At 47.8% G+C, this 24,545-nt stretch overlaps 2 protein-coding genes across 8 annotated transcripts in view; one reads left to right on the forward strand and one right to left on the reverse strand.

Moving 5' to 3' along the window:
• Positions 1-17,790, forward strand: COG4 (component of oligomeric golgi complex 4). Of its 2 annotated transcripts, XM_035119595.2 has the most exons (20): positions 1-505; positions 759-937; positions 2,802-2,884; positions 3,041-3,155; positions 4,482-4,656; positions 5,288-5,481; positions 5,884-5,989; positions 6,382-6,539; positions 7,565-7,623; positions 8,861-8,994; positions 9,869-9,987; positions 11,022-11,188; positions 11,978-12,143; positions 12,712-12,774; positions 13,618-13,734; positions 14,168-14,260; positions 15,010-15,093; positions 15,284-15,385; positions 15,937-16,065; positions 17,019-17,790. In XM_035119595.2, exons 2-20 carry the CDS (start codon positions 776-778, stop codon positions 17,151-17,153), a joined length of 2,361 nt encoding a protein of 786 aa, XP_034975486.1. In that variant the 5' UTR covers positions 1-505; positions 759-775; the 3' UTR covers positions 17,154-17,790. The 2 variants fall into 2 exon arrangements, with proteins under 2 accessions (XP_034975486.1, XP_034975487.1); XM_035119596.2 differs by lacking the exons at positions 1-505; positions 15,937-16,065; positions 17,019-17,790 and having other exon boundaries at positions 678-937; positions 15,241-15,355.
• The window catches only part of FCSK (fucose kinase), a 25,675-nt gene continuing 17,499 nt past the window's right edge, over positions 16,370-24,545 (reverse strand). For 3 of the 6 annotated variants that reach the window (XM_060275924.1, XM_060275923.1, XM_060275925.1), the window contains 8 exons: positions 24,076-24,242; positions 23,499-23,726; positions 22,750-22,893; positions 22,050-22,169; positions 20,208-20,551; positions 19,491-19,590; positions 18,700-18,923; positions 16,370-18,117 (listed from right to left, as the gene is read on the reverse strand). In XM_060275924.1, coding sequence (XP_060131907.1) covers positions 18,031-18,117; positions 18,700-18,923; positions 19,491-19,590; positions 20,208-20,551; positions 22,050-22,169; positions 22,750-22,893; positions 23,499-23,726; positions 24,076-24,242 — 1,414 coding nt within the window. In that variant the 3' untranslated portion in view covers positions 16,370-18,030. Of the gene's footprint in view, positions 18,118-18,699; positions 18,924-19,490; positions 19,591-20,055; positions 20,552-22,049; positions 22,170-22,749; positions 22,894-23,498; positions 23,727-24,075; positions 24,243-24,545 lie in introns of those variants that run through there. The other 3 variants (XM_035119588.2, XM_035119592.1, XM_060275926.1) reach the window with 3 other exon arrangements.

A 24,545-nucleotide genomic window follows, 5' to 3' on the forward strand; every position in this document is an offset into this window, starting at 1 on the left:
CTCGCGGGTTTTATTCTCCGCTTGTATTATTTTAAGACATCTGAAGGCAACCCATTTTATTGCTTGGTGTTTGACTATGTTTATATATATGCTGTAAGCCGCCAAGAGTAGCTGGGGAAACCCAGCCAGATGGGCGGGGTATAAATAATAAAATTGTTGTTGTTATGTTGAAACGCTTGGGCTGAAATGCACTGAGCCGGTGCGGTGTCCTGGTGACCGTGTTAGACCAAGACTTGGGAGGTCTCGGGCATGTCCCCGTTTCTCAGACCCCGATCTTCCTCGCAGGGGTTTTCTGAAGACAAAGCAGCCCCCGTGGAGCATGGAGACTACGTACAGCGCTTTGAGCCCCTTGGAGGAAAGGCGATGAGAGACAAAGCGAAATGAAGTAAAACAGGCGTTGCAGCCATCAGGAGCCAGTGGAGACCGCAGGAGACACGGCTTCACCGCCCCCGCTCAGCATTGGAAGTCAGAGGCTGCTCTTGGGCTAATTGCTGCCTCTCGGCTTGTAGGACTACCTCGCAGGGTGGTTGTGAGAATAAAATGTGGGAGGAGAGCCGTGAGCTTGCTGGGCGAAAGAGGGCGCAGAAATCGAATTACAGATCACTAACAAAAGCTGCCATCCCGCGGCTTCTGTCGTCCGTTTACGATTAGGGCCCGGGCGGGAGGGGGGGGTACCAGTAAAAAAAAGCGTCCTCAGGAGCCCGGAAGCGCCATTTCCTGGGTAATCGAGCGCGACTCTGCAATTTTCTTATCTCTAGAATGACGTGAGGCCAAAATGGCGGCGGCGGCGGCCGGTTCAGGCCTGAGGGGAGGGAGCGATGGCGGCGGCTCCGGACCTTCTGTTTCCTCAACCTCCTCGTTATCCATGGAGCAAATCCGGGCGCTCACTGACCTGCCGGAGCTGGAGGCCGCCTACAGCCGCCTGTGCGGGGAGGAGGTGCGGCTTGGATTATATTCTCTCCCTCCCCTCCCAGCCCCCGTCACTCCGGATCTAGGCTGCCTCGGTATCCCTTCAAGCTTCGCTCCTGTCGAGGGTGTCCCCCCCCCCGCCGCCTTCTTGAGTTAGGAACGGGGAAGCAAGCGGTGGGCAAGGCCCCTTTCCCCCAGAAGAAAGCCCCATCTTCCCGCGGCACAGAGTTAAACTGCGGAACTCCCTTCCGCAGGAGGCGGGTGGGCACTAAATTGGAGGGCATTAAAAGAGGATTGGGCAAATTCATGGAGGAGGAGGAGGAGGTTTTCAGTGGCTATTATCCAGGATGGCTATGTGCTGCTTCCATGGTCAGAGGCAGCGATGCTTCTGAATAGTAGTAGTTTCTGGAATTGCAAGGGGGAGAGTGGCTGTCGCACCTATATCCTGTTTGTGGGTTTCCCTTTGGGGCATCTGGTTGGCCATGGTGAGGAAAGGATGCTGGACTCTGTGGGCTGCCTTTGGCCTGAGCCATCAAACCCCTCTTAGGTTCTCCTTCCTTCAAGATGGGAGACCAGCTTTCGCCAACCTGTTGCCCACCAAATGTGGTCAAATGATGTCGGGGCTGCATGGTTGGCAAAGGGTGGGTTAAATAGATGCTCATGACTCTCCCTCACAAAACTTAAAACAAGATAAAATGATGAAAACCTAAAATGTCATATCACAGGGCCACAAATATTCTACAGATAAAATTCCTGGGTGCATCTGAGCAAGTGTCTGTTTCGGTTTCTGGATAGATGTGGTAACAACTGTCAGTACTCTAGTCCCAAACCTTTCATGGCCTGGGGCACATTTGGGAATCTAATAAACTGTTGTGGGCACTGCAAAGACCCAAAAACTAGTGATACACAGAATACCTCGTCCCAAGTAAACTATAGGGAAAACACTATCATAAGCAAGTCAAAGGGGAGGCAACCTCCGCCAAAACAATCAAAAGGTATCGACATACCTACCAAAACAGACAGCCAAAAGGTATGCAACCTCAAACGCAGGCAATCCAAACCCCCCCCCCAACAAAAAAGGCAAAACAGCCCCACTAAGCCTGCTGCCGCCGCCACCCACTCAAGTACTGGCAAAACATTCCAACCCACTCAACATAAAAGCCAGTTAAAGTAACACATACTGTATATAAAAACAGCCAGGAACACGCCCATATCACTCTCTTCTTTAAAAGTTAAAGATACCGTAGTAACAGGATTTTGCCTTTTTCTTTCCTGAAAAGGCGGCAAGACAAAGAAAGACATGAGCTTCCAGCTGCCCCACCTTCCTTTCCTTTCCTAAGAGGAATTTCTCTGCGCCAAGAAAGGGAAGAGGGTACGGCACATGAATGCCTGCAGTGTTAAGCATGCATGGGCAGGTGCACCACAGGGGGTGGCTGTGGGCGTTGTGTTGGGGACCCCAAATCCAGCATAATGTGGATTGTGCCATATGATTGGGTACAATCAGCGCTAGTGATGTGCAACAAATATTGGTCATGTGTGCAAAGGTCCTCAACCCAAGGAGACAAAAGAGCCTTGTTGGATCATTCCAGGGCAGTATCTGCCTCTGGAAGCTCAGGAGCATGATATGATACCGGTAGTGATGGATATGCCATTTATCTGGTAACGGACTCCATTGTTGTTTGAGAGGAAGCACACCCTCTTTCATGAAAAGGATAAACTGATGCAGAATAGAGCACGTGATGTGCCCTGCCCCTATTAGCAACCTTTTGCTTGTATCCCTGATCTGATGTCACACTGAGTTCTTAAGTAATGCCGTTACCATTGATCTTGAAAGGGACAAGCTGCAAATTGGGCATTGATTATGCCTGCAGCATTATATTTCTGTTTTTCAGAAAGCCGTGGAAGAAGAGTTGGAGATGCTTCTGGAACAGCAGAGCTCCGTGGAGAGCAAGATGGCTACCCTTCATCGCATGGGGTGAGTAGCAGTTGTAGTACTGTATGTGCAGTGCTGTATCGTTGCCAGAATAGAGCCAGATGAAGGCCAGGCTGATCATCATTACCCTTGTGGATGCTGCTTTTTCCAAAATAGAAATCCTACTTTCCCTTGTTTCCCTTGTTTCTTTGTTTTCAGCCCTAACCTGCAGCTCATTGAAGGCGATGCGAAGCAGCTAGCTGGGATGATCACTTTCACCTGCAATCTGGCTGAGAATGTCAGCAGCAAAGTCCGACAGCTCGACCTTGCCAAGGTAACTAGATAAAGCCATACTGAGCTTAGAGTCCAGTTGGGTTGTCATGACATGGTTGTATGTGATTGTCGACATTTAAGGAGGAATTTCTCTTTCCCTCCCCACCACTGGTCCTTTCATACCTGTACAGTAAGAATATTGTGGAGGTATTGTTTTGGTTTGTTATCATGGTCTGTATTTTTGTGTTTTTATATTGTGAACCACCACGTGATCTTCATAAGTAGAGCAGTATATAAATTCATTAAATAATAAGAATACAAGGCTGTCCCCTTTTACTCATCTGTTTTTGTGATGTGGTCTTTATTTGAGTTGTCAAGGGTTGCAGAAATGTTTCAGATGCACTTGTTTCAAATACAACTGTTCCCACACATTCTCCATTTACATGGGCATATACCTTCACATGCATAATCAAGAGACATGTTGGGATCTTTTAACCTGGAGTTAAAGTGGGCCATGATCACAGAAAGGGGAAAGAGTGAAGAGACATCAGGCCAAGGTCTAAGGCAGGCATCCCCAAACTTTGGCCCTCCAGATGTTTTGGACTACAATTCCCATCTTCCCTAACCACTGGTCTTGTTAGCTAGGGATCATGGGAGTTGTAGGCCAAAACATCTGGAGGGCCGCAGTTTGGGGATGGCTGGTCTAAAGTATTCAAATATATGAGTTACTACAGGGATAGGCAAGGAAAGGGTGCATTGGAGGCATGCTGGAACAAAAATGTCATTGCTTGACATCTGAAAACAGGAAGGGAGCCCATCTCATCTCCCAGGGCATGGAATGCCACACACACAGTGCCATGACAATGGTTGTCCCCTGCGTTCCCACCAGGCACCCTTTTGGTGCTGAGAGCAGAGCCTCCCCTGTGTAGATGGGCAGGGTCCTTGTGGGAAGAGATGGTCTGCCTCCAAGTTGTTTAGGGCTTTAGAAGTAGTCATTGGAAGCCATGACACCTGACATAGCAATAGCAAGCTGCAAAAAGCTTGCCCCAGTCAAAACTCAAGCTGAAGTTTCCAAATGTTTTTCAAAAACATCCTGATGCAGCATGTGCTGCTTGGCCCAGCCTTGATGAGACGAATGTGTGTGATTGTGGCCAGGCTAGTTGCATCCTGGAGAACTCTTCCCTGCTGTGCTGGATCTTGGAGGCCCTGCTTGTCATGTCTTGAATGCATGCTCACAGAGCAGCAATCTGGCTGGTGGGATTGGCGCAGAGCACCCATAGCTGGGAAATCATCATATGTAGCTTTTAGCTTTTGTGGTCTTCATTAGCCTCTTCTGCTCCTGCCGTGCCAATTTTGGAGGGGAATTAATTGGGGCCCTTGTTGGCAGAATCGCCTCTATCAAGCCATCCAGAGAGCAGATGACATTCTGGACTTGAAATTCTGCATGGATGGAGTCCAGACAGCCCTGAGGAATGAAGATTATGAACAGGCCGCTGCACATATTCATCGCTACCTTTCTTTGGACAAATCTGTCATTGAGCTCAGCAGGCAGGGCCAGGAAGGTATTCATTTATTCATTATGTTTATTGGATTATTTAATTGTATCTAATATCCCACCCTACACTGTAAAAACAATATTTGGGGTAGATTCTAATATACAGTATTAACAATAGCCAAAAAGGCACCCAATTGTTATGAAGTACATTAAGTGTCATTTGGTTTTACAGAATACACCCAGAAGTCATCCTGTGTTCTGTGTTTCTGTGATGATTTCTGTTGTTTCTAGTAAAAATGAACAAAAGCCAACTTGTCAATACAAACAAATGCTGCCTAAACTTCTACTACTTTCATTCCTCATTTTTTATTTCACATATTTATAACACCCCAGCGCTTCACACAAGGGCCTCAGGGCAGGGCATGACGCATGTTTTAAAAACACAATAAACAGTACAGTATATAAATACAGAACCATCATAAATCCTAATTAAAAGTCAGATTAAATGGCAACAGTGATGAAATAAAAAGATAACCAGCAGAAGCAAATCACAGTGCCCTTCCAAGGTCTGAACAAAAAGGAACATTTTTTAAAGTGATAATATTGATGTGTGACCCACCCCCGAGGGGAGGTCCTTCCTTAAGTATACTGTAGAGCCATTGCAGAGAAATGATACTGAGACTCTCATTTCTGGGCAGGCAGCATAATTGAGGCCAACTTGAAGCTTCTGCAGGAGGCAGAGCAGCGCCTGAAGGTGATTGTGACTGAGAAATTTGACATTGCCACAAAACAGGAAGACTTGCCCCAAGTGGAGCGCTTTTTCAAGATATTTCCTCTGCTGGGCTTGCATGAAGAAGGACTAAGTAAATTCTCCGAGTACCTGTGCAAACAGGTAAGAGTAGCTTGAAAGCTGCTGCTCATTTGCATCTGAGATGCATTCCGAGCTTCTTGGGGTTGAGCCATTGCTCCTGTTTTAGTGGGTCAGTCTTATAGAAACTGGGACTTTTTAGTTTAGAAAAAAGATGGGTAAGGAGGGAACACAGTAGGTGTGTGTGCAGTTACAAGCAGCCTCATATCCATCATGTAACACATAATTCAACTATGGAACTATCTGCAACAGGTTAAAGTGATGGCCACCAGCTTGGACTGCTGTAACGATTTATTTGATTGGATTGATTGACCGTTTAACGAAATCTTAATTTTTTTAAAAAGGCTCCTCCAGGAGGATTGTCCTTGCATGAGTTTTGACTGAGGCTGTGGGATAACATAGGCTAAATGTCTCAATTCTTTTCAGGTTGCAAATAAAGCAGAGGAGAACCTGCAGTTGGTGATGAAGACAGACATGAGTGACCGTAGAGCTGCAGCTATCTTTGCAGACACGCTGACCCTACTTTTTGAAGGTAACCCTCTGCCGCCATTGAGAATACCTTAGAATATTTGCCTTATGCTAAGTCAAACCATTGGTCCATCTAATTCAAGAGTGCCTATACTGACTGCCAGGGACTTTTCATGATTTCAGTTGGGGCGTGTTCCCAGACCTACTAGGAGATGCCATTAAGGACTGACTCTGGGAGCATCTGCATGCCTAGCAGATGTTCTACCACGGAGCTGTGGCCCTTCCCCATATTACTAGAAACAGGATGCTGTCTTGACAGCATTGCACAAGCAGTGAAGTGTTGGAGGATAGTATTGGACTTCTGTTTAGAATGATCCTTTTGTCCTCACAGGATGGGGTGGCAGCTTTTTCTGGAGCACTGCACAACAGTCTCATATCACCTGTTTTTTCTTCTAGGGATTGCCCGTATTGTGGAGACCCACCAGCCCATTGTGGAGACCTACTATGGACCTGGCAGGCTTTATACATTGATTAAGCACCTACAGACAGAATGTGATCGACAGGTAGAAAAGGTTGTGGACAAGTTTATCCAGCAGAGATCCTATCACAGACAGGTGAGAGACTTGCCAGTGTGGCCTGAGGAAGACATGGAGAAACCCACTTTGAGCCAGTTCCATGAAGCTTATCTTGAGTTTGCTGGTGCAAGAGAACCCTTTATACAGCTTGTAACAATGGGGACAGCACATGCAGACCTCACATTGTGGGCTGCTGCTGGGGTCACTTTTGTTCTTTTACTGGTGGTGGCATGCCAGTGCAGAAGGCTAGTCTCTTGGCTGGTTAGGGAACTCAAATGCTCTAATTGCTAGTGGCCCCAGTGACTCTCACCCACACACCCTGTCCTGCCTGCTGTATACCTTCAATCCCTGTTGGTTCAGCTTTTACAACATCCCAGTGATGGCTGTCACTGTTTCTGTCCCGTCTGCAAATGGGGCAGAGTGTGGCCACCCAGTGCACCCAGACCGATGTGCCTAAAGGGTCTTGAGGTCTCACACAGAAAAGTGCCCCCAAATGTCTGCAGCTCTCTGGAGCCACAGCCCACACCCTCCCCTTCCCTCTCACTCAAGGCATGTCAGAGGGTGAGTGACTTTTTCTGTAGTCCCTAAGCTATTAACTCTGCAATGTGCCATGTACCCATTGCTACCCATTGCCTTCCAACTCTCCTGTGTGTCAGTTTAGCTGGCTTGTCCAAGGCCAATGAGCTTCAGGGCCCAGCAAATAAATGAGCTTGCTCGCTGTCTGTCTCTCTCTCTCTCTCTCTGTGCTGAGTCATGCTCTAAGACTTGGTGGTGATTTCCCTGTAGACTCCTGTTGTCCAACATAGCAAATACTTCTGGGGTTTGCTTATTAGTGTTTTTTTCTTTTATTTTTAATGCTTCTTTCAAAAGCTCCTGTTAACATCCTTCTGTTTCTGATCTCTCTCTAACTAACCCCTATGTAAATTCCCCTTTGTGTGTCATCCTTAGCTCTCCTTCCCTCTATCTGTTGCCTTATTACTGCTCCAGCAGGAGGAGACTGGTAATTTAGGAGTCAACAAGCAGAAAAGAGGTTTCTAACACCTCTCTACTTCTTACGCTTGCAGTTTCAGCATGTTCAGAACAGCATGATGAGGAGTTCAGTTGCGGAAAAGATTGAGCCAAGGTAGGCTCGCCAAAATCTCCCTCTCTTTCCTTTCTGTTTTTCAGCCACAACTCTTTTCATTGTGGGAAATTGTGGTTTGACCTGGCACTTAAATGTCCAAGGGTATCCTGGAAAGGACCAGGCTCAGTCTTACGAAACTAGTGTGTTCTCGCTCTGTGATGCCATCCAGTGTGTTCTCCTTTGCCACCACCCAATGGGACAGACATCTGTCCACTAGGAGGCAAAGGCTCTTTCATAGATTAGGGGGAATCACCTACTTTCTCCCCTGGCCTGTCTCACTATGGAAGACTGCATGAGATGGAATTGTGTTGCACAGTATTTGTGTGTTTGATGGAACCATTTGCATCAGAGAGTGATCATATAAATTGGAATGGAAAAGGGGGAAGAGTGGATTACAATAGGTAAGAATGTAAAGTGGTGAGGATGAGCAGGCCAGAGACCTATGAGGTGACTTGCACCCTGGAGCAAATGATTATGACAACTACCACTTGGTTGCTAATGCTTTCTCAGGCAGGTACTCAAGAGGGTTGTGGCAGTTGCTGGCTCTGTTGAAGACTGGCCCTTAACTAGACACAGTTCCAATCTAGGTTCAGGCCTGGCTGGTATTACATTTCTCTGCTTGAGTTGTTCAATCAGCTGGGTGAATTTGTAGGATTGAAGGCAATTTGCAGCAGCCAGAGGTTTGCATCTCTCTCTGGAAAGGAAGAGCAAGAGTGTGTGTGTACATGTGTGTGTACATGCACCACTTTAAAACCCACTCTCCAGAGCTGTCGTGGCAAGTTTTACCTACCTTATGAGTTTGTCTCTGGTCATTGCTAAGCTCAAGTTTTAGCCACCCAGCTGATGACTACGCTGAGGTGTCTGGGGATTCTTGTTCCTGCCAAACCCAAATGCACAGTTATTAACCAATTTCCTTGCAGGAACAGCAAGGCCTCCCCTTAAGTTTGTTCCTCTGCTATGAGGACCAGGTTCATTGGTAAACAAAAACCACAAATCATTGGCATGACAGGAAATGGCAAATCCAGCCTTATGGTCACAGAATGGCTCATTGCACTACATTTCTACATCTGCAAATGTTTGTTTGTTGACTGGAAGCATTCATTTACATGCGGCAATTTCAGGATTCTAACATGAGCTTGCTGGCTGTCTTGAGAGCTTTGTTCTACCACCTCATCTTTTTGTGAAATGCCTGCTTTCTCAGTGGTTCTGCTATTGACTGTCACTTTTCTTCTCACAGGGAACTTGACCCCATTTTAACAGAGGTTACCTTGATGAATGCACGGAGTGAGCTGTATCTGAGATTCATTAGAAGGCGCATCATCTCCGACTTTGAGGTGGGAGATTCCATGGCTTCAGAGGATGTGAAGCAAGGTGAAAACCTCAAATGCTCCTTGCACAAAACCAAATCTGAGATGCTCTTTGACTTGTGGCTGGTTTGGCTTACCTGATGAACTTTTGTAATGGGCAGGATTTCACAACAGAAATAATACGTTAACAAGTTATGCTGCATTACTAACTCCGCTTACTGGGAGTAAGCTCCATTGAATTCAGTTGGACTTGCTTCTGAGTAGGTATGGTTAGGATTACACTATTAGGATTTCTTGGCCATGCTTTGTGGGCTCTGGATCAGGCAGCATTTCCCAAGAGTCACGTGCCAATGTGGGTAGGGTTGGGACAGAAGTGGGCAGAGTAACAGACATGACTCTCACCTTTGTACAGCTGGCTGAATTCCAGCCATGCAACAAACAGCACAAGGTTTCTCCAGGCACACACTCAGACATATCCATCTCCAGCCTCCATCCAGGCAGGCAAGAGGCATTAACACTTTAGGAGGGTACAGAGCAGGACTAAGGAATTGTTCAACCCACCCACCCCCTCACCTCTGCAACTTCAGTCCTGCCAAGAAGGTTGTGCTCCCTTGGCCTGTGGTTACCAAGGAGGTTGTGGAAATGGCTTACAAGTTTCTTGGGAAAGAGTCAGAGCTTGCAGTCCATATCTCCTACCCCTGCCTCAGGATCTAAGGAAGCCTTCCCAAAACCTGCCACCTAATTCATTCCGAGTGCATTTCCCCCCCCCCCCCCCCGGCCCAAGTCTTGCGTGAGCATCGTTCCCCTGCTCGTTTTCCTCCTAAATAGGCTGTTGATTGCAAGACAAAGTGTGCAGGAAATTGCAGTTGCTCAGAAGGAGCTGGGCTGGTGTCCTGCTACTGCAGCCCATGGCCTGCTTTTCTGCTTGTACTCCACAGAGCATCAGAAGTGCCTGGACAAACTGCTGAACCACTGCTTACTGAGCTGTGCCATGCAGGAGCTGATTGGCTACTATATTACCATGGAGGAGTATTTCATGAGGGAGACCGTCAACAAGGTAGGGGCAGCTGCCCTCCTTTTCAGGATGGAGGGATATTGAGTTGAGTTGCCCTGTGGAACGCCCTCCCAACAGATGTCAAAGAGGAAAACAACTACCAGACTTTTAGAAGACATCTGAAGGCAGCCCTGTTCAGGGAGGCTTTTAATGTTTAATAGATTATTGTGTTTTATTTTTCTGTTGGAAGCCGCCCAGAGTGGCTGGGGAAACCCAGCCAGATGGGCGGGGTATAAATTATTATTATTATTATTATTATTATTATTATTATTATTATCTTAGGGTACTGAGTGCATCATAGTGAATTGCGGCCCTTCTGATTGACTGGGCTCTGAAAATTCCTGTGGGATGTAATGTTGGGGATTTCTGAATTGTCTATAGTGTGAGCACCAGAAAAGATTGTTACGGTTTTGAGACCCCTTTGAAATTCTCTTCATAGATTACATGAAGTCTGGAGGGCGCAGCTGCCTGCCTGAGCAGTTCATGATCAGCTGGCTTTGCAGGTCATGAAGAGTCTTGCTGGCCCTCCTTACTTACTTGTCTTGCTCTAAGTGACTTACTAAAGGTTCAATGACATAACATATAAGGCAATACATTTCAGTAAAACCATTCCGCTAACCTATAATCAAGTCCAGCAGAAAAACCAAAAACCTCAGCAGGAAGAGCATGCCATCAAATAGGTGTCATACTAGGTCATATGCCTGGTAGAAGAGACAAGTTTTAACCTGGCACCTAAAGGATGTTGTTGACCGTGCCAGACAGACCTCACAGGGGATAATCGCCTTCCAGAGACTTGGAACCAGAACTGAAAAGGCCATGCTCTCCCTTGTTCTTTCTCTGAATCTCCCTCAAAGAGTGTACCCAGAGAATGGCTCAGATGAAGATCAATGACTCCAGGGAGGTCCTGAATCATAAAGGGCTTTATAGGTGAAAATAGGCACTTTGAATTGGGCCAGGAAACATGCAGATAACCAGTGCAGCTGCACCAATACGTATGTGTTCTGCGGAAGTAAGTTGTGTGTTGATTTCTTTGCCAGGCTGTTGCTATGGACACATGTGAGAAGGGTCAGCTGACCTCCAGTATGGTGGATGATGTCTTCTATATCGTGAAGAAGTGCATTGGGCGGGCTCTTTCCAGCTCCAGCATTGACTGCCTCTGTGCTATGATCAACCACTCCATCACGGAGCTGGAGTCAGACTTCAGGTGTGTGGTGTGGAGCTTTTTGGCCCTCCTAGGCTGTGGTGGGCCAGGCAGTTCACCTAATACAGCCCATATGGTTACAGATTTTCAGAACATAGATTTTTGGCCTCCACCAGATGGTACCATAAGGTGCAGGTTCCTACCTGCCTTGTACAGTAGGTATCTGCTCCAAGATTCTTCAGCTTTTGTCTCCCCCTTTGAAAGGGTAGTCTACTTCCAGCCTCTTTTCTGTGAAAGGTTTCAAGATGAGCAGCAGAGAGGAGCAGGGTAGCCTCTTCTTTGAGCAGGGAGTGAAATTCTGAATTTGACACAAGGGTCCCATCATGTCTAGTTCCACAATGGCAAATGTGGAACTGCAGAATTCCTTGGCTTCTTCATACTGCTTCTTCATACTGCAGCCTTCCAGGTTCCTGGCCATTTTTGCACACAAGAAGGGCTGTGACTTTAGGGGCACTTGATTGGCATGCAGTGAACAGATGCTCTGGGGATGGATGGCCAAGTGCCTCAAGAATATTCCTGGGCAAGAGAGCATAATATTTATTATCTGAGCCCTTGTGGGAACTGTGTATGTCACTTCCATGTGCTGTTGAGCACCTGAAATAGAGGCTGGTTCTAAATAAAGGTGGTGAGTAGGAGGGTGGCAGGCAATGATTGGAAGAATTTGGAGGAAGGGAAGCCTTGGAGTTCACTGCCTTTGTCCTCTTTGCCCAGTGTGGTATGACAGTGACTTGGAAGCAGTCAGATCTCACATGATGTCTTGGCAACTTCCATCTCCTCTCTTGCCCTTTCCAGGGAGGTCTTGTGCAACAAACTCAAGATGGGTTTCCCAGCCACCACATTCCAGGACTTCCAGAGAGGTGTGACCAGTGCAGTAAGCATCATGCACAGCAGCCTTCAGCAGGGCAAGTTTGACACCAAAGGCATTGAAAGTACAGATGAGGCCAAGCAGTCCTTTCTGGTGGGTGTGCCGCTTTAAACACCTATAATAATACAGGTGGGAGACATAGGGAAGGAATGGGAGCAAGCATTTTGATCTTTTCTGTGAACCGCCCCGAGACCTCTGGGTATAGGGTGGTATATAAATTCTAATAATAATAATAATAATAAGCCAAAGCCAGGATCTAGAAGATTAAGCTATGGTGTCAGAGCAGTGTAACTGGGTGAGAATGGATGTCACCAAGTAGAAGCCAGTGTGATGGGCTCCGAGAATGAATGTCAAGCATAATAAGGTTTTGTATTTACAATGAAGAGAGTTGTACTTACATCCAGGTGAATGGGATGGAGAGGGAGTGGTGAGGTCGGTCACGGTGTTCTGTATTCTCTGTCCAGAGGGAGGGAGGGAGGCAGCCAAACAGGTGGGTTGTCTTAACCCACTACCCAAGCAAGCAGTGGCAAGTCTCAAGAGAGCATCTAGCTATGTCCTTCTTCATGCCCAATCCTAATCGTGTCTGCAGCAAGGATCTTCCAGGAGTAGCAAATTTCACAAGATTCTGATCCCCCTTTCCTCTCTGTCTCCTCCCATTTAGGTGACATTAAACAATGTGGAGATCTGCAGTGAAAACATCATGACACTAAAGAAGACCCTGGAGGTACTGTCAACAGACCTTTCACCACTGATTACCAAGAAAGGTCTTGGGGGCATCTTTCTCTTATCTGTTGTTAGCATTATTAGTCTGCACTCTTTGCTCTTGGCAGGTTGCCTGTTGGCCTGACTCAAATCTGCAGTTGAGAGCTTTTTATCTAGAATGATTCATTTTCTTAAACTTTTTAACTGGCTCATCCCAGCAGTTTGGGGTGGGTAAACAAACTTAAATCACAGACTACTAAAACTTCTCAATAAGATGTCTGTTAAAATAAGCTACTGGGTTTTAACTGCCCGCTGCCTGCTTAGCCCCAGCTGTGAGAGTTTGTGTGGGGTGAAGAGGTAGAGGCTGTCAGTGAAGTCCTCTCCCACCTCAGCTCTTGCCTCTTTTTCTTTCACCCTTTAAGATGTTACCCTTTGATACTGTGTTGAGCCCACAAAACAGTGGGTTGTGGCACTTGTGGCAGAGAGTCTTCCCACCTATTTCTAAGGCCAGCCTGCTCCCCCAAGTGTTTTGGTTTTTTTCCAGCAGAAAAAAATGGGCAGAAGGGTCACTTTCTGCTTCTTGGATCAGGATTGCTACCAGACAGTGATGAAGGGCAGGGGCAATCCCTGAAACAGTTGTGGCTGGGACTATCCTCCCACTTCTTTTCTTCCTGAGGGTTAGTGAGCAGAGGATTCTTCTGTGTTTATTTACACTAAAGCATGAGCCCACTGTTTCCTGCTTGCCAGTCTAGCTTCAAAGGCCATTTCTTTAACTTCTCTTTAACTATGTTCTCTCACACAATCACCAGTCATGTTTCTGCTTTGCTCCTGGTAACAAACAAGGTTCTTTTGTGCTTTCACACAGAGTGACTGTGCCAAGCTGCTTAGCCAGGGGTTTGGGGGTGAACAAGCACAACCCAAGATTGACAGCTGTCTTTCAGACATGGCAGCCATGTCCAACAAGTTTCGAGATCTGTTGCAGGTAAGCTTTCCAATGTTTGAACATGGCCTCTTAGCTTCGTTCAGCATACAAATCACAAGGACTGACTTACAAAACTGTCTAGTGATAGTTTGCTCAGCAGACTTACTCTGATTTCTGATTTCATGCTGTGGCTCCATGGTTGAGAGGCAATCCCTTCCTCTACTGCAGGAGTCACTCAGACTCAGGCATATATACGTGCAGCTGTAAGCCTGCTACCCAATGTTGTCAGACTCCTTGGTTGCTGCAACTGCAAGCAATCTCCCTCTGTCTTTTGGAGGCAGAGGAGTCCCGTGTTTTGTTTGCACCTTTGTCAGGACCTGCTCTCCTGAGCAAAGTTGGTACACATAGGCTAGCAGTGGCTAAGAATAGCTCTCTGGTACCTGGTTTTTTTTAATATGTTGTATTCTCTTTTTCTCCACCTGCTTCCCCACAGGAAGGGTTGAATGAGCTCGCTAACTCAGCTATCAAGCCACAGGTAAAACCTTGGATCAACCTCTTCCTGTCAGTCTCCCATAACATTGAAGAGGTGAGTCCTACTGCCTGCTCATTTGAACTGCTCAGATGGTACAGAGAAGGAGCTGTTGGAACGAACTCCTCCTACTTTCCAGCAGAGAAATACAACCAAAACAGCAAGCTAGAGAATGGCTGGGCTAAAACTGACAGCTCTCTGTTATGCTGCTGGTAGTTTTAAGTACTCTTGTGGGTTTTAAAGAAAATAACCTTCAATATTATTTTTACTATATCTTGCACTATCTCAAGCACTTGGAGAGGCAGGATAAGTATTTTTAAAATCCATCCTCGGGGGGTGTTTCCTCAAGCCTTCAGGCTTCCTCTTAAAAGGAAGTGAAGAATTGCAAGTGACACTGCAGGGAAACATGCCAGGTGCTGATGAAGATTCTTTGGTTAAAAATGCCAGGGCAGTTGAAGGGGATCCTGTGAGCCCTTCTAGCTACAAAGAGGTTGGAAGGATAAATGCCCACCTGTGACTCGGGGGTTTGAAGATCTTACTGCCCTTTTCACATTTGAATATATATCTTACAATATTGCTTGAACACCTATTTGGGCAAATGGATAGCTTGCATTAATGTATATGTTTAAATTAAATTTGATAGGTTATTCTTATCATTTTTGATGGATTATTCTTGTTAATGGAAACAAATATGGGTTTCCCTCCTTTTTTTCTTTGGCGTATTTGGAATAAAAAAGCTTTTAAAAAATTAATGGGCTTGTGCTGGAATGATGGGAGACCCAATCTGTATCCTCTTCCCATTGTAGGAAGAGTTCAATGACTATGAGGCCAACGACCCCTGGGTCCAGCAATTCATCCTCAATCTGGAGCAGCAGATGGCAGAGTTTAAGGTGTGTTTGGGGCCCTGAGCAGGCGTTATGTACTCTTTTGTAACCTAGCTTGCCTGTGGCCCTGACGACACATCACAGGCAAGTGGATGTACCACCACAGAGGGGGCCATTAGTGCCCTCAACTCTTCCCTCTCTCTTGTTTTCCAGTAACATTGCCCTGTGAGATGCAGCCCTTGTTTTCTGTCTGCAGGCAGGATTGTCACCGGTGATCTACGACAGCTTGACCAGCCTGATGACCACCCTCATTGCTGTTGAACTGGAGAAGGTTGTTCTCAAATCTACTTTCAGTAGGGTAAGGAAAGACCTTAAGCAGGAAGGGCGAAAGAGCAAGCAGGCTGACTGCTCCCTTCTTGCCACTCCTCAGAATTCTTGTCCCATTACTCTTCTCTCGGTGGACCTGGGTTTCTCACAGTCAGAAGCACTTGATGCAGGAAGCAGCTTCAGTTTGAGAAGCTGAATCTTGTAAGCAAAGCAAATGCTGACAAGAGACATGGCAATGTGAATCTAAACTATTGCAGATTCCTGGAGAGAAGATTGCATCTGCTTTGCTTCTCTTCTGGTCCTGCTGCTGTGGACTAAGCCATGGTTTGAGGTATATTCTATGGCTTCAACTTCACCATAGCCCACAGCAGCAGAATCAGAAGAAGAGCAAAGCAGTTGCCCCCTTCTTTCTGGGACTCTGCCCATTTATGCTGCACCAAGCCATGCTTCATCTGGGCTTTATTGGTGTTATTTTCACTTTGGTTTGGCTTTATTTCCTGAGACCGAATGTTCTCCATCACCCTGTGGCACACCATTCAGAGTGGCAACCCCTAACCTCTTGCTCTGTTTTGGCTTCTTCAGCTGGGTGGGCTGCAGTTTGATAAAGAGCTGCGCTCCCTAATTGCCTACCTCACCACAGTGACCACCTGGACCATCCGTGACAAGTTTGCCCGGCTCTCCCAGATGGCAACCATTCTCAACTTGGAAAGGGTGAGCAGGCTTTTGCTCTCTTTGGGAACTGGGAGTGGGGAGGAAGCAGGAAGCAATGACAAGATATATATATGTTCCAGGGTAGGCTCTGACCCGTTTGCTCCACTCACCACAACCCACCAGCTCTCCTTGGATTTGCTGTGCTCTGAGTCAGGAACAGATTAATTGTTATTAATGTTCCCAGCTGGCAACAAGACAGTGCAGTAGAGAGCAAGTCACAGGCCTTGCTTTCTCACTCTAGCAGCATCCCATCCTCACAGACCTATGGAAAACACAGGCATATGAAAGCCCTGGAGGCTACTGCTGCTGCTTCCACCTGGCTTTATAGAAAGGGTCCAAGATGCCTGGCCAGGCTCTCAGCATGCAAAACAGGATCCTTTGAACAAGTGCAGAATGTCTCTCCCCTCCCTCACTGGGTAAAGGGCAATCAGCAGCAGGAGAGCAAGGCAGGCAGAGCAGATGCACAAACAGGAGCAGAGGGCTGGATGGCTGACTCACTTGACTTGCTTAGTCCCACCTTTAGAAGTCCAGAAAACTCTGATGCCTAGAGCCATAGCTGCCAAGTTTTCCCTTTTCTCGCGAGGAAGCCTATTCAGCATAAGGGAAAATCCCTTTAAAAAAGGGATAACTTGGCAGCTATGCCTAGAGCAAATAAAGCATAGACTAAAAATAGTATGCCTCAGCCTCTTCTGTTCAGGTGCTGGTGTTGGGCCTTGCAGCTGGAATCCTCGCACGTCACACGCTGGCTAGAGAGGAGAGCACTTGTGGGCCCATGTTGGGTACATGCTTCTCTTCCTCCACATAGAGATTAGCATCCAGCCCAGCAACATATCAGTCCCACTGCTGAGGACAGGCACAGCTATTGTGTTCCAAGCTGCCTACCTGCCTTTTGGATGGACTGTCACTTTGTTCTTCTGCCTGGTGAATCACTTTGCTTTCCCTCTTCCGTTCAGGTAGCAGAGATTTTGGATTACTGGGGGCCAAACTCAGGCCCACTGACATGGCGCTTAACCCCTGCTGAGGTCCGTCAAGTGCTGGCCCTCCGGATGGATTTTCGCAGTGAAGACATCAAGCGACTCCGCCTCTAGCTGTCTTTGCAAGAACCTACTCGTGCTAGCGGAGATCACTGGTGCACTCTCCTAAGAAGGCCTTGCTATGTTCTTAAGACTGGAGGGAAATGCAAGTCCCTTTCCCAGTGGGATCTCTGAAGCTGAAAGAACAACCACCTTGGTTGTTCAAAACCTTAGTTCCTTCTTCAGAGATTTTCCTCTTGTTTTTCTGCGAGTTGGTACAGCTCGCCTGTTTCTACATCTTTATCATAATGCACAAACATTTCTACACAAATTCAAGTTAAATAGCAACTGAAATTGCAAAGCAATTACTGTAAATTTTGGGCTCGCCTGTGAGTTGACCTGTGGTCTTAGCCCCACTTGTTAAGTCATAGGAACAAGATGGTGCTTTGGGCAATGTGGACATGTTTTCTATGCCAGTTGATTCTGCATTCTGTCCTTGGTGTCTCCAGTGAAAAGGCTCTTTGGAAGCAGAGACAGTTAAGATGCCCGACAATGACCCTGGATAGCTGCCTCCAGTCAGAGGCAACAGTGCTGAGCTCCACCAATCAATAGTCTGAATTCATTTAAGATCCCTTAATGTGTCCATCATATGCTGTGCGGAGGATGGATTGATTTAAATAAAGGAGATTTACATCAGCAAGGAAATAAAAAGTTTTTCATTGATTACTTCACATAATTTCCTGAAGAATGCTGCAGATCTGACTGCCAGGCCCTACTAATTCACAACTAAGTATTGTTTTTCACTTGGGTGGGGCAGATGCTGTTTTCACCCCATCTGCAGTGAAGGAGTGCATGAATCTTCCAAAGAAATACTAAACCAAATTCAGCCACTGAGTCATTCATCCATAGATCTTGCACAGCTGTAGGATGTGGGCAGGAAACCCTGCAGTGCCTATGGCTCCCAATCTTCCTCCAGAAGCTGCATTTGGAAGCCAGCTGTGTCCACCTCCACAGTGTGGATGCTGAAATTCCCCAGGCCCTGAAAGGAAGGCATGCAGGGTGAGTGAAATCTTCACTACATTTTGTAGAATATTTTGTTCCGCAGCCTGGTGGAACTTCAACACTACAAGGGGGTCGACTGCCACTCCTGACCTGACATCAGGGCTACATGCCCTGGAAGGTCACAGGCCAGTGCAGAGGCCACTCTTCTTTTTGGCCAGGAGGCTACATTCTAGCTCTGCAAAAAATTAGGTTTCTACACACAGCTACATCTTCATCTGACTAAGCAAAGAGGCATCATCACAACTGAAGAGCCAAGCCAAAGCACTCAAAGATTATGCCAGGCAGTGTTGGTGAGGAGTGCAGCCTGGCATAACCCTGGCCAGAATCTCAAGGGCCTGTTAGAGAGGCGTGGATGGCCAAACTCAGCTCCCAAGTGTGAGGCTCCCCCTCCCTGCAACTACATGGTACCCACCTACCACCTCATTTCCCCTCTCCTAATTTCCTTGGGAGAGGGTGTGCATTAACCTGCTCCTGGAGCCCAAACCTGCAAAATGCGCCCTGCTGAAATTTCTGCAGGGAGACACCGATTGATAGGCACTTAGGAGCTGGCTCCACTCACCTCTGTTTCCATCAAGATCCTTTGCAAGGCCTCTTGGTTCCTGGGCTCTTTAGTTAAGACATAGAGAAAGCCACCTCCTCCAGCGCCAGCCATGCTCTGCCCATAGACATGAGGCTGGAGCACCTCCATCATGCGCCGGACAGCCAAAGGCTCACACCCAGGGGCCATATTCTTCTTCTGCAGCCAGTAATGATTCATACACTTGCCCAAGAGAGCCAGGTTGCCTGGGGTGAGAAGAAGGAGTTGCAGGACACCCTGGTATTGAACGATTATGTTTGCCCATCTTAGAGCAAAGTTGCTAGGTCTCCTCAGATGCAGCCATGACAGTGCTCTTGGCTCTAATCACATGGTGTGCATGTCAGCCTTCTTCCTTCTCTGGAAATCTGACACCTGGGCTGGGCTGCCCACCACAGAAGTGGGAAGATGGCTGCTCTTGCCTGCTGCTTCTCTGTCGCTTTCAATCTAGCAAGAGGAGCGCTGCAAGATCCAACTAGATAGAATTGCTTTCCCCAAACTAGTGAGTCCTGATGGCGCTTGCCGTCCAGATGTTTTGGACTACAGCAATTTGGGGAAGGCTAAAGTCCATGATGACATCCTTCCACTCCCATTCGTTGTTGCATGGAATAATTGCTCTGAAGCGCGCACACACAACTACCCTAGTAGCTCCTGCAAAATGAGAGCCTGTTCAACATAGGAGGTGGTTTCTGCGCAAGGTGTTTTGAGCAGAGGCGCTGTAGCCTCTGCCCTGGGTAATGAGCTGTACAAGATGCCCAAGGAACAAACTGCAGTACCTTGCCGAAGGGCCTGGGCACACTCCTCTGCGTTGTTCACCAGTGCGCTGGCATTCTGCACAATGGTGGGTAGCCGGGCATACCAGTTCCTTAGAACATCCTGAAAGAAAAGGAAGCAATGAAAAGTTGTCTCCGTTTCTGGTGCTCAAGAGTTCTTAGAGGAAGAAAGTCCTAGCAAATTCCTCCTACAACCACCTTCCTGCACCTTGGGGAAAGTGCCAGTGTAAAAATACTCATTTTAACATAGTGTTTTAATTGAGAGCCATCCTGGTGTCATTGGTTAGAATGCTGGACTAGAACCTGGGAGACCAGGGTTCAAATCCCCACACGACCATGAAACTCACTGAGTGACCTTGGGGGCCAGTCAGTGCCTCTCAGTCTAACCTATGTCACAGGGTTGTTAATGGAGATTAAAGGAAGGAAAAGGTGGGCTATAATTAAAATAAATAATAAAGTAAATTGCATTTTATGTGACCCTAGGACTTTAGGGTGAAGGGGGGGTAATAAAACAATAAGGAAAGTATTAATAAGAATACATGCAACCCTAGCAGGTGAGTCATCCTACCTGTGTAGACCAAAACTCAAGGATGAAATGCATCATGCTAACAGCACAGGGAGAAAGGTACGCCTGTTGTAGGACAGGTACAACTCTGCTCTAAGGTATGTCAGAGCTGTGGACCTCAGGCCACAACTGACACCTCCAAGCACCTTCAGTACCTGGAGCAGGTTGCGGGCCAGGCGGGTCTTGCCTGTGTACAGCAGGAGCAGGTGCTCATTCAGGGTGTGTATGAAGCTCTCCGGGATGGTGATTTGCTCCACTTCTACCTTTAGTGGCAGCTGAGGCTTTGAACGCCCAATCTTGACGCCTGGCACCAGCCCACCCACTTGGTCCTGCCACCCTCCACCTGCAAGGAACAAGAACAAGTGTTGAGGAAGAGATCCTGCTTGTTTACCAGTTGCCAGGTGAATCCCTTGTGGGAGGCAGGAGGGGTCTCTGATCCAATGAAGAGAAGACTTATCTATAGTTGGGAGCCCTCTTTCTTTCTGAAGCAGTAAAATTGCTGTTGTGGGAAAGGACAGAAGGACCCTGCTTTGGTTTAATCTGGTTTCAATTATTACACCATGTTTTTATAGTTTAAAAATGTATAATCAGACATGATGAAGCATGGGATAGAATTCACATTATTAACATCACTTGAAGTCCTTTTATTTGTCCAGGCCTGCAGAATGATGATGGCCATTTAATTACTGTATTTTGCCGATGGCTTTATCCCGTTCTATGTTGTAAGCTGTCCTGGGCACCCTTTGAGTAGGAACCGTGTCATGGAGAGGGGTTAATCAAAAGTGACTTCCCCCATCAGACTGAGAACCTTTCCATGATGTCTCATCCTCGACAATATTAGGAAGTAGGTGTGAGAAGCAGAATACCAAAAATAGATCATTGCTTCAGCCAATATAGATTCACCCACATCTGTTTATCTGCATGTGAATGCTCTGCCCCAGTAGCAAAGCAGCACTGAATGGAATTATCAAAAGAAAACAACACTCTGCCCAGGAGTGGAGAGGACCCCCCTGCCATCAATGCAGCCCTTCCCTTTGGCCTGAAAGGGCTGCTCTGCCTTCACCCTCACTCTGATGCATCCCACCCACTGCCTTTTCCTCTTTAACCTAGAACCCTGTTTGCTTCTAATCGCTTTTGGCTCCTCCCCACCCCTGGGCACAGGCCCAGATCACAACCCTGAAAAGCTGCCTCTGGAAAACTCTTTCATTGCACAAGAATCATTTCATCACAAGGCTAGTTCTCATGTCTTCCTAACAAGTCTGGGTCATGGCTGTTGGTGGGGGGCTCTGCCTTTTATTATGCACATTCCTTCAGGGCCAAGTCAAAAACACAACCAAAGGGCAGAAGCTACTGGACTGGCACCAGAATCCAGACTGGCATTAAGACCTGTTTATGTGTTACTCAAGTGGAGGGCAAAAGTCTGCAAAGCAAGGAGGAGGTCACTGACTTTTAGCTGCTTGGCAGAAGGGCAGGATATGACATTTTAAAAGGAGTAGCATAGAAGGAATAAAAACATTCATCCAATGCAACATACAGAAATGGGAATCAGACATGGCCAGGACTGTGGAGAAGAGGGAGCAGTTTTGTGCAAGTGACAGAAACACCCCAAAATATCTTCCCTTGTGGAAGGCAGAAAACGGCCAACAGCACCGTTGAAATCTCAGCAGTCAAATGAGCTGGAGAGATTTCAGCCAAGTCTTGATCACAGAATTGTAGAGCTGGAAGGGACCACAAGGGTGATCTTGTTCAACCCCCTGCAATGCAGGAATCTTTTGCCCAACATGGGGCTCAAATACACAGCCCTGAGATTAAGAGTGTCATGCTCTACCAACTGAGCAACCAAGGCAGATGAAGAAATGCCTTCAAGGCCCTGCTAATGCTATATTTGAGGCTGACTTCAAGAAAAGGAGGACGAGATGGCGCTGAGATAGACATCTCCCTTTCTGCGGATTTTTGGTTTCTTTGGCATGTGCAGCAGAACAAATAAAAGGTCTTACCTGTTGTGAGAACCTGCTCCAAATGCAGCACGGCGTGGATGAGGGACTCAACGCTGGTGGAGTGCCCAGATGCCTGGTATAGAGAAGCCATCACAGCCCCTGCCAGGATGCTGCTGGTGCCTGCAGGAGAGAGCAAGTGAGCACAACATAGCTAGCGGTGTGGCGGGGGGGGGGGAGAGCTACCAGTTTTTTTCTTTGTCACTGGAGCCCTACACCACCCTTTGGATTCCACAGCACCAGACCAGAACCTTGTCATGAGAAGGGCCAGACTAGGTTAGACAAAGGCCTCTCTGGCCACGTAGATGCCTCTGAGAAGCCCTACAACAGCCATCTCCAACTGTTGCTCCTTGGTAGCTGGTACTAGTCAGTGGTAGAGTGCCTGGAAACTGGAGGTTCCATACACCTAACATCTCATATTCTATTTCTATTTCTGTTCTTCTGCATAAGACAAGAGGGAGGTATTGGAAAACTCAAGGGAAGGAGCCCAAGGTCTGCAGAAGTATATAAAAAAGCACTGATCTTGAATGGAGGAAAGGAAGGAGAGGTGAGTGGGGTTCTCATCTCATGCCTTTGGGGCAGGACAGGATACATGAGGCCCCTCTAACGTCAACAAGAGAAATACTGCCAGAGTGAACCTGAGGTCTTTGCTAGGTCCCCTTGAGCAATGCCAGGTATGCACGTAGAGAGGTTGGAGGCATACCCAGTCCTGATCCGTGAGGAAGACGTGACCAGGTGCGGAGTTCAAAGCCGCCTCCAAAGTGTTCCATCAGTTGCTCCCGCAAGGAATTCTGAGAAGCAAGGTCCACAATGTGGGTGCAAATCAAGGCTGCTTTCAACAAAGCTCCTAAGAAGAAGGGAAAAAATGGGAGTGGAAGCCAGGATAGCCCCTTTCTGGCCCACAGTGGAAAGAAATGAGACCTGGACTCAGGAAGGGGCTAGCGGGGTTGCAGTTAGGATCTGAACTCGGGAGTGGGAATGCGATGAAGCTTAACAGGCCATGGTGGGAAGATCAGGCAGGGGAGCCACTTCAAAAGTCAGCAGGAGTGACGCTGGAGGGCGGGCACAATTCACAGCAAGAGTCAATATGGCATTGCAGAGAAACAGGCCTCATTCCAAAGCATTGTGATCTAGCAGGTGAGTAGCTGGTCCTGAGGCCCATTAAAAGAGGAGCAAGAGGCCAGCTACTCTCAGGCATCCGACAGACATGTGAAAACAAAAGGCACATTTTATAGCAGATGCAACTCTGCCTAGAATCAAAGGAAGCTGCCTTCTAACAACTCAGGAACCTTCTGCATGCAAAGCAGCTATTCTACCACTGAGCTACAGCCCAGCCAGTACAGGGCTCCCTACTGCCACCTGATAAGCCTCTCACATGGTCTCCTCACAGCAAGCAAGGAAGCTGCTTTGGTACAGTTGCTCCCTTCCCGCTCCAGGAAAAGGGGCTCCTACCGGGTGCATGAGGTTGGCAGTAATCCTGTAGGTCTTCCAAGTCTCTGCAGACCAGCTCCACCACCATCTCTCCTTCCAGCCTCCCGCTGCTGCTAACAAGCCGCAGCTCTGGCTCGGCAATGCGCCGGGCCTGTGCACCAATGGGCCTGTGCCCATCCACCAGGACAGCCAGGTCCACCACTGCACCTCCGTGTTCATATGTGATGGGAGGAGTGTCACTCCAGCCACCTGCAAAAATTAGCCCAAGGGGGGGTCACATAAGAAAATGCACAGCCTCCTGCCCAACCACCCACCCAAGCCCATAACCAAAGAGTGGGACTCTCCCCAGGAGACCTTGCAACACTTCAAAAGATGCTGGGTGCTGCTTGCACACAACTCATCCTCCACGCCCTTGCATGAGACCCTGCACATCACTTCATGCTTCTGCTCCTCATTGAGCCCAGGGCTTGCTCCTGCCTTGCTGGGGATGGATCCCCCAGCACTCAAGGCAGGAGCCAAATGTCACTTGCCGGTAGGCAAGCGGCTACCTGGCCCCAGGAAGGGCAACTTGGCAAGCCCAGGCCCAGCAGCCACTTACCAGAGAGGTCTATTCTGGCTGGGCAGGCCGCTCTCACCCAGCGGCCCATGGGAGGCAGTGTGGCCAGCCTGAGGCTGATGAACTGGCAGGAGGACATCACAGCCTGGCGGACAAGGATCTGCTCAGCACCCTCATAGTGCCGAGCGGCGCGGACAAGGAGGACAGGCCTGCAAGGAAGGAGAAAAGGGTGTCTCTGGTTGCTTGGGCTGCTTCTGCCAACAGCCTTCTCCAACTGGGTGCCCTGCAATGGTGCAATACTTCCATCAGCATGAGATGCTGTGAGTCAGCATGGTCACAGATTATGCAGGGAGTTGTAGTCCTAGGCTGGCGAAGGTTGTTTGATTGGCCAAGTGCTTTTCCATCTCAGTTGTGTTTACCCACACAGAGGCCATCCTGAGGGGCAAGAAACTCTCCTTCCCATTTTCCCAGTGGGGTGAGCTCCACTCGGAGGCATTCCAGCACAGAGGCAG

Source organism: Zootoca vivipara, chromosome 6 (assembly GCF_963506605.1).
Source record: "Zootoca vivipara chromosome 6, rZooViv1.1, whole genome shotgun sequence".
NCBI classification, from domain to species: domain Eukaryota; kingdom Metazoa; phylum Chordata; class Lepidosauria; order Squamata; family Lacertidae; genus Zootoca; species Zootoca vivipara.

Bases quoted from the DNA above. Each gene is read 5' to 3' on its own strand.
- COG4 (XM_035119595.2), top strand. From the start codon at position 776: ATGGCGGCGGCGGCGGCCGGTTCAGGCCTGAGGGGAGGGAGCGATGGC. The intron at 9,988-11,021 runs GTAGGGGCAGCT...TTTCTTTGCCAG, and splicing joins TGAGGGAGACCGTCAACAAG to GCTGTTGCTATGGACACATG. The intron at 11,189-11,977 runs GTGTGTGGTGTG...TGCCCTTTCCAG, and splicing joins GAGCTGGAGTCAGACTTCAG to GGAGGTCTTGTGCAACAAAC.